The 13,160-nt window shown below is 42.6% G+C and overlaps 1 protein-coding gene across 4 annotated transcripts in view; it reads left to right on the top strand.

Moving 5' to 3' along the window:
* Window positions 1-10,210, top strand: part of ENOX2 (ecto-NOX disulfide-thiol exchanger 2) — a 50,669-nt gene extending 40,459 nt beyond the window's left edge. For 3 of the 4 annotated variants that reach the window (XM_035541316.2, XM_035541314.2, XM_035541313.2), the window contains exons 11-15: window positions 760-867; window positions 1,699-1,755; window positions 3,004-3,112; window positions 4,579-4,664; window positions 8,856-10,210. In XM_035541316.2, the coding sequence (XP_035397209.2) occupies window positions 760-867; window positions 1,699-1,755; window positions 3,004-3,112; window positions 4,579-4,664; window positions 8,856-8,987 (492 nt within the window). In that variant the 3' untranslated portion in view covers window positions 8,988-10,210. The remainder of the gene's footprint in view (window positions 1-759; window positions 868-1,698; window positions 1,756-3,003; window positions 3,113-4,578; window positions 4,665-8,855) is intronic. The other variant, XM_035541312.2, reaches the window with a different exon arrangement.
* Window positions 10,211-13,160: the final 2,950 nt, after the last annotated feature.

The following is a 13,160-nucleotide window of genomic DNA, read 5'->3' as shown; positions in this document are numbered from 1 at the left end:
CATTCAAGTCTACAAGTTTGTTCTCAGAGCAGACCATTACATCCACAACCACAGCCTGGTTTTCCTTGATAGGAAAATCATTCTACTCACCTCTGAGATGCGGTTTGTGATTCACTACACCATCTTTCTTCTTAGCTTTGCTAGTCAAGGGAGTGCACAATGTGTTGTGGTGTCTGCTGCAAGCGTCCTGCACTGTTGGACTGATGTCGAGTGTGGGAGCACTCATTACATTTTTCTGCTATGCCGAATTGTGCAAATAATAGCACAAATGTTCTTATCTAGTATCTGTTACAGAATATTTTCTTATATTGCAAGACATCTTTGTTTTAGCATGGGTCTAGAGATCTAGGAAGAATTTAAGGTGACTTCCCAGGTCACTTGCTTCTGTGCTGCTCGTTCACATATATTGTGCCTATAGCCAGCCATACAGTGAACGAGGCTGAGAGAGAAGAAGGTCTAGCTTTAACAGGGATCAGGCCATCAGTCTAGTGCACAGCACATGCTTTATTTTGGGGACAGGAAAGGTTTCATGACGATGGAATTACTACCCCCTGTTTACAAAGTCATGCTTTTTGTGTATGCTAATAAGCAAAGAAATTGCTTGAGTATAGAAAAGATTTCTTCTTTTTGTATACCTAACCTTTTAATTGTTACGAACATGATCTGTCAGGTCTTCATGGAAGAGTGTTTATTCGTTTTATATTCTTTAAATAGTAGGGGGTGAAAGGCTATGAACTGTGTTTAACTTTTCTCTTCCAGCATCTTTTGAAAGTACAAGATGAATACAAAAAGAGAGAAGCTGAACTAGAAAAAGTGAGAGAAGATAAACTAAAGATAGAAACATTGCTAGAAACCCTTAAGGAGCAGGTATGTGACTTGCCAGTCCTTCCTTATTCTCAGTAGTAAATGCAGTCCTTGGATTTCATGGCCTATGGCACGTGCAGGGAAGAACAGAGTGTAGGAGATGCCTAGACCTGGCTTAGAAGCAGTCTTTAGAAAGTTGGAAAAACTATCTGCTTAATTGGAGGTTGCATATTAGTAGTGAACTTGCTGATCGCTTCATATAATAGTGAGAGAATCAACAGAAACAACTATATAAACAAAAGACTAACCTTCATTTTATAGTGCACAGTGGTATTGTAGCTGAAATGTATTTTTATGCAAGCTAAATTTTAAAAGATAAGAAAAAAGTCAATTATCAAACATCAATATTAGAGACATGTTTTGATCTGACCTTCATAAAACACCAATGAATTTAACGTTTTTGTCAGTGTTATAATATTCTTATACTTGCTGGATTTATTCTGAACATAAATGCATACTGTTTATTCTCAGGTATGATCCATTCTGTATTTTGTTTGTGGACCCACATGTGAATCTAAGCTTTTTTGATCCTCTCCTCCATAGCATGGTCTCAATTATACGTGTACCTACAGAATAGATGAGAAACGTTACAAAGCACTTCTCATTGAGGACCATAGAGCCAAGTGCTAGGTCCTTCCTCTGAATTTCTATCTTTTGCCCCACCATTTGGTGCCATGAGCTAGGGAATATAATAAATACTTGTCTTTCCATTAATTAAAACAGAGTTTGAATACCAGTAATCTTCAGTGCAGGAGCTTTGGTGACTTCTTGTATCAAAGAACAAAAATTACAGACCATCATCAGTAATCTTTCCTTTTCTTGAACTATGTATAGCAAAGCATAGCTGATGAAGAGGACAAGGAGAGAGATGCTATTGATGGCCAAGGGAATGTAAGTCTAAGCTTATTTTCTGCTGCTTTAGTCAGAGTATTTTACTGAGGGAAGTAGTGACACCTCATTGTAAATTGAGCAATCGTTTAGCATTTGATTTCTTCTGAAGTGTACAAGCATAGTACATACGGACTGTCTATATATGTACAAATGAAACACATTAAACTATCCATAGCAGCTTCTGGATGGAAGAGCAGTAGGTATTTCCAATGCTGTGGTATAGACATGGGCTTTTGTGTGCAAGGTAATTTTTTGCACTGTCTTTTCAACTGGTCTTCCAAAATGCCTGTTGGATTTCCAAGAGAAAGGAGGCCATGCATTTTCAGTATGACATTACTGGCTGAATTACAGTTCCTGTATGAATCTGAAGCTAGCTTTGTTTCCACAAAGTGCACACCATTACTTTCTCCTGCAGAAGCAAATTATAGCCTGCTTAGGCCAGGACTGTGCAGTTTCAGTCCTGTGTAATTCACAATTGCACTAGAGTAAGAAGCTAATCAAACTCGAGGAGCCATTTAATTCTATCTTTGTTATTGGGTCATGTCCAGTTCATTTTACTAGTGACTGAAGGCTATTTCCAATTATAGCTGCCTGTATCTCTCAGACCACTGGAATTCAGGCTATAACTTAGGAATAAAAGAAAGTTATGCTTTCAGTGCAAAAAACAAGTATTAGCTTCATGTGTAGTCTTACATTTATTTGGGGGATAATAAATTATGCAAAATTCTGTTTGATTTCAGTACCACAAACTCAAGTCAAGGACAGCGTGATCCCAAATCCTTTGCATCCAATAGGCGCTTGCTTAATCATACTGCCACTGTTAAGGCATTTAAAAAATGAACATCTGTGTCTCAATTAGTCACTGCAAGACTTCCTTTCTAGTCTTTTTGTTTGACTGGTTGAGTGGTTTGTTTGTTTTTGTTTTTAAGGCTCTTGCAGAGTAGACATACCAGTGAACCAGGGACAATAAAGTGCATGTTATGGCGTCTTACTTTACTTCATGGGCTTTAATCTAGTTTGGTAGTTCAGACACGCAGTTTCCAACAGCAAAATGAACATCACTGTGTTTTGTTGGAAGCATTTTGCAGAATAAACAACAGATAAAGCAATGCAATGACTCACAGAAAGAGGAAGACAAAAATACAAACTCCGTCAAGTCTTACTGAGCTGCTGTAAGAGCATGTAAGAGTGACTGCTGTGCTGTCAGTGTTTGAAATGGGTCCTCTGTGTTTTGTTGTTTTTCTGCAGGAGAGCAGTATGTCCAGAGTTTGTGCATGCAGTCAGGAGAGGGAAGGTCCAGTTGAGAAGACACTGAACAATAGTCCTGTGAAATCTGAACGAGAAGCTCTGTTAGTTGGTAAGGCCTTTTGATGGACTTGGTGACAATGTGAGAGACCTGGACTGAATGGGAGTTGCTTCAAATGGCCTCGCAGCTTCCACTGGCCACCTTTTGTTCCTTGGGTTATGCCAGTAGAGGTGGGAGTCCTCAAAGCCTTTAGTCTTGGTGATGGTCAGGGTTTCATTGACCATTCATTGACTTGGTGCATTGCTCACACAGAAATCTTGTGCCACGCACTTTTCAGTCAAAACCACACACATGCAAAGTGGTCTTGGGTGTAGTGACAGTCCAGTTCTGCACATACAGGAATGCAACTTGCTCTTCAGAGAAGCGTCACTGGAGGTAACTTACATAGGAGGGTCTGTCTTAATTCGAACACAGCTAAATCCACTTGTGAACCCACACAGCAATGAGGCACACCAAAAGGTCAGGCATAGTGTGCCATGGAGTACAAGCAGATAAGCTCTTCTAACTTTAGAAGCCATAGCCGGAGAGGAAAAAAAGATAGAGAAAGGTGGCAGAGAGGGTAGGGATGGATTTAGGGAGATGAGAAATGTGCCTGTGTTTTCAAGCGATGCTCAGCTACAAAGGGATTGGTGAACTCTAGTTTACAGCATAGGCATATCTGCTATACTTTTTATTTCCTTTCTCCTTGCTTAGTCCAAGTGATATTGAAAAATAACCTAACACTGCATGCTACAAATTTTCAACCAAAAGCCAGTAGCTGAAAAAAATTTTGAAGCATTAAGTGGGAGGAACAGAAATTCTCTTCTTGATGGGACAAGGTAGTTTCTTTCTTGTCACTCAGTCTAGTTCTCTTTGGCCATTCCTCCACATATGATTTGAGAACAACAATAAATCATTTACGGCTATTCAGATGGGTCTGTTTGTGCTAGATCACGGTCTGGTGTCTGCAGAGAAAAAAGGGGACTTTCAGGGAAAGATCACAGGCACTAGCTTTTACTTCAGATGATGGTCAGAACTACAAGTTAGTATTTTGGATTTTACAGTTCTGCCTGTGAGCTAGAAAAGAGTCTCTGTGGGACAGGTTACAAACTTGTGTTGCTCTGTTTAACTGAGTGCTGCAAGACTTGTGAGATGGGGCACATATATCACTGCTTGCTCTCTCCATTTGCCTTCTGTCTTTTCCTGCTCCTTGAAGTGATACATCTGGAGCACAGCTTTCCCTCTCCTTTAGCCTTGAATCCCCACATTTATGATAACCTCTTGCTGAATTTTGACAAGGATCATCATGGGGCATGTTACCATTACTCAATAGGTATTGAGAGCAGTGAGGTCTGTTTTAAGTGCTAACCAATTGCATCAATTAGCTGTTGTTTCCTTTGCAGCCTCCAAACTTCACTGTATTTAAAACCAAAAATGCCTGATAAGATCCCTATGTTCTGTGCTAGCAGTGGCAGAGAGCTGGGCTTCCTAACTAACTCTTCTCATGAGAATGATGTTTGTGGTGTTCCTTTCTCCAGGAATAATTTCAACGTTTCTTCATGTGCACCCATTTGGAGCAAGCATAGAGTACATCTGTTCCTACCTGCAGCGCCTGGACAGCAAAGTAGGTGTACCAATATCTCCATTTCCCTGAGCAAGCCTAGGCAGTACGTTTGTGTTCTGAGTGTGTAATTTCCTCCCTGGGAATGATGCTGGTTGGGGGTGAGGACTGTAAGAGCTTGTGTCTATTACCTGGAATAATTTGCTGGAAGCGGACAAGGGTAGGGGTGAACTTTCTTCATAGCTTCTGGCTTAACCCTTACACTGCTTAATGTTAACCTAAATACGGAGCTGAAGGTGATGTTCTTATCGCTAATGTTTGCGTGTGATCCTGCTCATAAATCAAGAAAACCCTTTGACACTAAGTGTATTTTGCAACAGTGAATTCCATGTTTAAAATCTGCATCTGAAATGTATTTTTGTTTATTCTGTTTAAGTTTACTGTTAAATTACCTTTGTTTCCCTTATCCTTACGACTTCCAAGTTAAGAGAAAATAACTTGCCCCTTTCATACTGTTTATTGTACTGCTTTGCCACTGTATATATTCTATCTAAACTGAACAGACTTAATGTCTTTGTGTCTCTGTGCAAAGTTTTTCCATATTTCTGATCACGTGGATCTTCATCGACCCTTTTGTGTCTCTGCTTTGACAGTAGAAGTGAAGTCATTTTTAGGAGGATGCTGTGCCTTAAACTATGAGAGCATAAGGATTGAACCACAACCCCTGGTACAGAGGTCTGTGCTAAGTGGAGGGATCAAGTTCTTGGCGCAGGGCTCAAAGGACAGTAACAAGAAGAGCACTTGTGCGTTTTCCTTAGTACAAGGAGAAGCTGCTGTTTCCTGCACTATTTATGTATATTGCTGGCTTCAGACTCCTTATCAGAGTAAATGGGGAGGGACTGACCTCCCCATTAGGGGGGTTGACCTCATGGCAGCCTGCAGCTCCCTCACGAGGGGAGCGGAGGGGCAGGCGCTGAGCTCTGCTCTCTGGGGACGGCGACAGGACCCGAGGGAACGGCATGGAGCTGGGACAGGGGAGGGTCAGGCTGGCTGTTAGGGAGAGGTTCTGCACCCAGAGGTGGTCGGGCACTGGCACAGGCTCCTCATGGCAGTGGTCACAGCACTGAGCTGCTGGAGTTCAAGAAGTGTTTGGACAATGCTCTCAGACATAGGGTCTGATTTTGGGGTGGCCCTTTGGGGACCCAGGAGTTGGACTTCATGATCCTTGTGGGTCCCTTCCTGCTCAGGATATTCTGTTACTGTGTAAAAGCTTTTGAAGGTTCAAGCAAATTGCATCTTGCTATTGTACTATACTTACATACTTTGATTATCTTCCTTAAAGTGCTCCATGAACAGGATACTTACCATCATGGGAATCATCTCTTGTGCCTGGAACTTTCTCGGGCTGCTTTTGTTTATATCTTAGTGCTTAATTTTCCCCATTCTAAGAAAGTGATCAGGCTCACTGGCCTGCACTTTCCCAGGCTCGCTCCGTCCCTTTAATGGTATACATAATAGTTCATCTTTTCGTGCAAGTTCTGAATTTGTCTAAGAGGCAAACAGCTACCTTTGTTTTTCTTTGGAGCTCCTAAAGGAATGCTGCCATGTATTTCATCAGGCTTCTGACATTTCCTGTTTGTGATTTAAAGTGTAGTAAAGTGCTTCACTTCATTGGAAATTTCTGCTTAGCAGAATTTCTGCTTAGCTTAGCAGAAAACTACAGTGAAAAGCGCGTCCTTTAATCTCTGCAATGCTGTCAGTCCTCTTTATTGTTTGGTGACACTTGGGTAACCTGCTAACTTCAACAGGATTTTTGTGTGTGTGATCTCTTAAAAGAAGGTCTTCCCATTTCTTCTTCAGGTTACATCTTACTGTTCTTGTCTTCATTATTGTGAGAGCTAGGTATTAGTTGTGGTTTTTGTTTTTAAAGTCTACCTGTTTTTGGCTTGAGGTCGGGCAGGGGTAGAGAGAGAGCACCTCCCCACTTCTGGGCAGCACCTATTTTTTTGAAGCTGCCAGCAGGGAATAAAAGAATATCTTTCCCCTATTCACTGCCTGTCAGTCTCACCAAGTAAGCCAGCAGGTTAGTAGACAGTGCAGAAGTTAAAATCAAGGGCACTTTGGAGCCCTGAAATAATCCCAACAGAACTTCTCCAATACTACTGTGAGCACTGCACGTGCTGAGTAATATAGATGATGGTTCTCTTGGGGTGTCTACTATCTGCTCCATGTTTTAGGTTGAACAACTTCTTTACTAAACCCATTGCCAGCCTGAGCTTGTGCCTTTTCTTTGTCTTAAAACTTTGAAACTGTCATTTCTACCTGATTGGAAAACAGAATGATGACAAAAGTACACCTGCCAAACACAAACCCATCTTGCAAAGCAGGTGCTCTTGATCTTTATCACATCAAAGCGTTTTCATGCACTTGCACACTAATGAAGCCTTAAAAGTGAATATACATTCTGCTACTTTGTTTTCTCAGTGGCAAATGGTAACCTGCCCTCTTGAAAGTAAAGAACTTTTCTGCCCAGCTGAGTCCTACCTAAAAACTGTGATTCTTGCTGACATACAGTGAAAACGAGTGAATAAAAAGAACAACGTAATGCTTCTTTGAGAGGGTCAGAGTCAAACATGACTTTGAAGGATGGTAGGAGAAATGACTCAAGATTATCTACTGGAAAATCCGGTTATGCATTGTATTAGACAGCATGCAGTGGGATCAGACTTGACATTACAGAATAGTCACACTGAAACCAGTGTCAGAGGTGGAAATGAAGCAGCAGCAGGAAGCATTGCTGAGGTGTGTGGTCTGTACACACCAAGCTTGAAGCACAGCCCCTGAAAACTGACAGTACTGCAGCAGTAGGACTACAAACTATGCAAACTCTAAAGGGAATTAAAACCAAAACCAGTTACTGTGGTAGATCAGCAGAAGATGTAAAAAAGATGTCACATTCCCTGCAGTCTTGGAAAATACCCACATTTTCATCCAAAAACGTATGCTAATGTTTTACCTATCCAGCAGGTGGATGAGGTTATTGTGCAGAGGTAGCTCTGAACATGTGTCAGAGCAGTCCCAAACACACAAGAGAAGCAAACTTGAATTGTTATTAATACAACAAATACATTTTTAATGGTTCTGCTGCAGTAAGAAAACAGTTGCAGGCAATTGAACATAAGGTGGACACAGCCTTTGCAGTTTTTATATGTCTTGAAACTTGCAGCATCTTAGAGTTTTTTTTTTTTCCACTTGCTGAACTTTAATTGTATCTAGTAAATGCCAGAACAGTCAAATTTATGGCCTGCTTATGTGTCATTGTGATGTGTGACTAGGCAAAGATGCTAGCAGCTAGGTGCACTGCTTCAACCCCATGAAAACACTATGGAGGCTTAAGTTTGGGCTTTTATAGGAGGCAGCATTGACAAAACTCTTAAATTTGCCACACTGGTTCTAGAGGCTTTAAGAGCTTTATGAGAAAACCGTGTAACATACCTTCCTACCACTCGCAGTGTTAGAAACATTTAAAAAGCTTCCTCAGATAGTGCTTCCTGAAGAAAGCTGCCAAGAGGCTCCTTGAAAGGTGGGTAGTGTCACATCCCTGGAGCTGTACCAGAGAGAGCTCTGCTCTGCTTGGGAATTGGATGGGTCATTCTCTACCATTGGTCACTACTTGAAATAAGACAAGCTGAAATAAGACTTGCTCAAGCAAGCCTGACTACATATTTAGGTTACCTATCTGCACCAGTGTAACCTCCAGATAATAACTCCATATGAGTAGCTCCGGACCTGTTAGGGACATGATAGCTACATTGTGCGTGAATGTTTGTGACTGTTCAGAATGAGAATCAAAAGTCTCCGTAAGTTCCCAGTGTCCCTGATTTCTGTATGCACTAGCTGAGAACTCTATTCTCAAAGCAGTGGCAGTAGTATTTACTGTTCAGTTACATAAATGCTTGGGAGTTTTTAATCCATTATCTTGCATTCAGCAGTGAAAAAAATAGGACATTCTTTTTACCCTTTATTTATTTTTAGCATTATAGCTGCAGCCATCTCACTCTGAAGTGTGACAGTAGCACAACTCATGCCATCCCAAAGTTATCACCATTAATATTTGGACAAGAGACCTAGGGAAATCCTAGATTTATTTTAGCAATTAAATGTGCTTGAGTTTGAATGTAACCAGTCATTACAGGGCTTCTGTAACCAAAAGAATCTTCTTTTTTTAGTGAAGTTTTCCTTTTGTTTTCACAGATTTGCACCACCGAAGTGGAGGTTCTCATGACCAGACTTCAAACTACATTCAAACAGGAGCTGAGTGGGGTTGGGGCCAGTTTAGAGAAAAAATGGAAGTTTTGTGGTTTTGATGGGTTGAAAATGACTTGAGCTTCAGTTGAACTGACTTAACACTGAAAACAACAGGAGGATGTGTGTGTCAAGAAAACTTAGGATGCCTCTTACCTCTGTTTATGACGATTATCTTGCACGCATGGGATAATATGTAAGTGAAATTTTAAGTCCAGAGTAGCTCTAGAAGAAACCTGAAGTGCTGGAGCTTCTTTGATCAGTTATTTTGTTAAGAAGCAAAGTGCTGTTTGATACACTTTGTGTACAAAGTTCGTCTGATATTTTTAAGCCCATTGTGTTGACCATATGTTTTGCCAATGTTGTATGTGTTTTGTGTGCCTAAATCTCTCATCCTGTACCTTCTTTTTACTGGTAGGAACAGCCATAGACTGTCCACTGAAGCACCAACAAAAAATAATTTTCTGGTTTCCAGAACCACCCAGAGGGAAAAAATGACATTTTTTTAGACATTTATATGACAAAAAAATGAGGTATGTTTAAACAGAAGATGACTTGGTTCAGAGTCTCTATGAGCCTAACAGTCAGATCTTTTTCATGCTCTTTTCTCTACTGAAGATTTAACTGTTAAGCTAATTTGAAGGCAGCGTCACTAGGAGTGTGATTGTGGTGGTTTCTCTGAGGATTTGTGCATTGCAGAACCAGTCTGTGAATAATTTTCAATGTAGGAGGTGTATCTAATTTTCTACTGATCTGGGTAGAACAAAGGGCCTATGTCAGACCTGTATTTTTCTAACAGCTTACCATCAAATTTCTCCATCCAGTTCGTTTTTGAGATTGAGCTTCAGAAAGTTCTAGAAAACAGCACAGACTTCTCTCCTCCTGAATCTTCCCCAAGGCTGTACCTCATTCTCAGTAAACATCAGGCTCCCCAGCCCTCTACAGAAGGTTGGTAAGATATAGGGTAAAATGCTTTAAAAAAAAGAATCTAAAACCAACCAAACAAACAATATTCTGTCATCAGAGAGAGCTCTGGCAGTGGATGCCTCCTGGAGCTTTAGAACCTAGTGAGAGATCTGTACGTAGTTCATTTTGGCACAGGCAGCAGAAATGGGTGGAACAAACCTTTCTGTTGGGACCAGGCTTCCCATGGGTGTTGGGGGGGAACTACCTGCTCACTTTTGTTCCTGACACTGAAGGACTGCTACACTGGAAGCATATGAAAACCCTTTTTAATAATTCTGAATATTTCTGTCACTACAGGTAAACATTGTATTTTTAAGGAATAAACATTTTTAATGTTCAAATCTTGGCCTTGTTGCTTTTTTTTTTCCTCACCCAACTTGCATTGTCTGCTATAGGAAAGGGAGCGCTCCATCATTAAAATGAAAGGTTTGAGAGAGTAGACATTGGCCCATGAACTCTTCTCAGTGACGCTGCCATGCGCAAAGCATGTGTGACATTCGTGCAAGAAAACATTAAGTAAATTTTAAGAACACTCAGAAAGATAGCAGCCAGCAATTGAATAGCAGCAAACTGCTACAAAATGCTCCCTGCTTACTCTCTGGGCTTTTGTGATTTATTGAACAGTTACTGAATTCAAGGTCTGTGACCTCCTTCCCTCTTCCTCAGAGCAGATAGAGTTTGCTAATTATGTCAGTGTTTGGGGCAGACATTAAAAGAAACAATGTGTGTTTAAGGGAAGCTGAGGACACGCATGGGCTATGGCCATGTTGTGCAAGTATGGTTCTTAGAATAGTATCATAGAATATTCAGAGTTGGAAGGGACCCACAAGGATCACCAACTCCAACTCCTGGCTCCACACAGGGACTCCCAAAAATCAAATCAGATGTTCTTTCCAACAAGGACATGAGAAACAACCTAGAAATGGCAACTGGCCGTGTCACTGTGCTTCCAGAGTTGGCGGGGAGCAGCAAGAGTAGGGAGGAGGCTTTCGCTTCATTGTGTTTCTCCTTTCTGGATCACACAATTGTTTTCACTGCTTTAGGAACTGTTGTGCTTGTTCTTACTAAGAATGATGCTAACTGCGTACAGGAGGGTTGCCTTGTAACACAGTTACTGGGGGTCACTGCATCCCTCCTCTGTCTCACTGGTGGTGCTGCTGATGTGGCAGAGCTCCAGCGGAATGACCTGTCCTGGAGGAGATGCTTGCCCAAGTAGGGGCCCTTCATCTGGGCATGGTTCATCTGCGTGTTTTGCTGTTACCCTGCTGCGAGGCAGCCTTTAACTCTGGTTTTCAGTGTTTGCCTGTGTGGGGTGGTGTCGGTGCTTTATAAACCAGATGCAAGCAGTGGGACCCAGGCAGCCTGGAGATCCCTGCTCTGCCTGGGACTGTCACAAAGGTAGTGCGGTTGTTTACGCGCTGCATTGCATTGTGCTGTATAGGCTGACGTCCTGCACTTGAGGGCATTTATATTCTGTGGGATTCTTTTTCCTGCTTCTGTATCTACACCAAAAGCATGTGGTGCTGATGGGGCTCTATGTTTTCCAGTGGTGCAGTGCTTGTGCAGCCAGGTTTGGTGCAGCAGAGCACCCGTGCTCGTAAAGACGAGACTCCACAAAGGGGCAAACAGCATTCCAAGGGGGTTCTCATGCAATGGATGTCCATTTTGGAGGTAGCTGCAAGCCTGGCTGTGACTCCTCAAAGAGTAACTGCTGCAAGGAGGGAAGTTCAGCTGGTGGCAACTGGTGCCCTGCCTGCTGTATTGCAAGATGCCGAGCCCGCCTCACGGCAGTTGGTAACGGCAGAGCTAGGTCCCAGATAAACGGGAGGCATCTAGTTTAAAAAGGAGCCTGAGGATAACCTAGGCATTCCTGGAGAAAGATGCTCTGGAGATATAAGAGCTGGTCTAGGATTGGGTGTGTGATCATGCATGTGCTAGCAGACTGTTGTGCAGGACTGAATACTCCGGAGCATAGGAGCCAGGGGTCACCTTGCACTCACCGGTGAGCACAGAAGAGCTTTCCGTGGTTGAAATTGCTACATGGAAGCTGGCGCTAGCAAACCATCTGGGGACAGGATGACCACCAGTGAGCAGATGTCTGGCCTGTGGTCCCCGAGGTGCTTGTGGGCTTGTTGACTTGCAAAGTTCCAATTTTATGTCTCGCCATGCATGCTTTGTGACTTGTTGTAGACAGGTAAGGTTGTCTGGGATCTGTAACCGCCACACACAACGTGTCGTACAAAACGCCAGCTGTGCACCTATTCTGTCAGGCCTGTGAGCTCTGTAACGCCAAAGCTTCGCACAGGATGTTGGTGGCCCCTCAGATCCTTCATGGGTACAGAGGGCAGCCATGTGCCTGGCCCAGCCTGCCTGTGCCAAGCTGCGCTAAGAGACTTGGTCATTTCTAAGAGAATGTGATGGACCAGTTCAAAGCACGGAGAGCCAAGATGAAACCCAGCCACTTCACAGACCAGCACCTAAGCAGCAAATTTCCCTTTCAGGTTTAATCTGCCAGAACAGCTACTGCTTTTGTGGGTGTCCTAGTTATTGATAGAGAAGGGTAGGGAAAGCATGGGGACAGGGGATTGAGCAACGATCCTTTCTGCCAAGGAATAAACACTGTCAGGCGTGGGAAGTGCTGTTCCTTCCCATCTAACCCTGCCCTCTATCTCAACACAATGTTTCTGGCTCTCATTTCTCTTGGCAGAAAATTCATTTTCTCACCACCCTTCTCCTCCCCTTGGCTGCATTTAGATTTTCTTCCCCATCACTTCTCATCCTCACTGCAAGCAGGGAAGGTTCCCTCACCCTCTGTAAGGGGCTGTGCAGGACGCGGTGGAGACGCTGCTTTAAAATTCATCATCTTGAAGGAAAAGAAGTGAGCCCGGGCTGTCACTGGTCATGCTGTGAGAAGAAAACGAAAAAGGTAAATGCAAGTCCTTCATTCCAGCTGGAAAGAGGGCAACTTTACTTCTGAAAATGGGGGAGAAAATGCAGCTCTCTGGGACTAGAAGGGGCAGCTGAGCTGAGCTTTTCCCATGAAATTATTTAAATAAGACCTAGTCCTAAAAATAAGCGTGGAAAGTCATTGCAGAGAGGAAGTGCAATGTTAGCATTCCAAATAAAAAACTTTTTATTTCTGTTTTAGGATTAATACAATTCCTTTTATGGGATCCACCTCTGAAGTAGGATTTGTAGTACTCTGGCTTTTCCCCAGCTGTGTATTTCCCTCCTTTAAGGGAGCACCAGTGCCCAGGCTCGTCCACTGATACCTGCCTGCCCTACTCT

The sequence above is a fragment of the Cygnus atratus genome, chromosome 13 (assembly GCF_013377495.2).
Source record: "Cygnus atratus isolate AKBS03 ecotype Queensland, Australia chromosome 13, CAtr_DNAZoo_HiC_assembly, whole genome shotgun sequence".
NCBI lineage: Eukaryota > Metazoa > Chordata > Aves > Anseriformes > Anatidae > Cygnus > Cygnus atratus.
The sequence above is the reverse complement of the archived record's forward strand: the minus strand, read 5'-3'. Positions and strand labels throughout refer to the sequence as shown.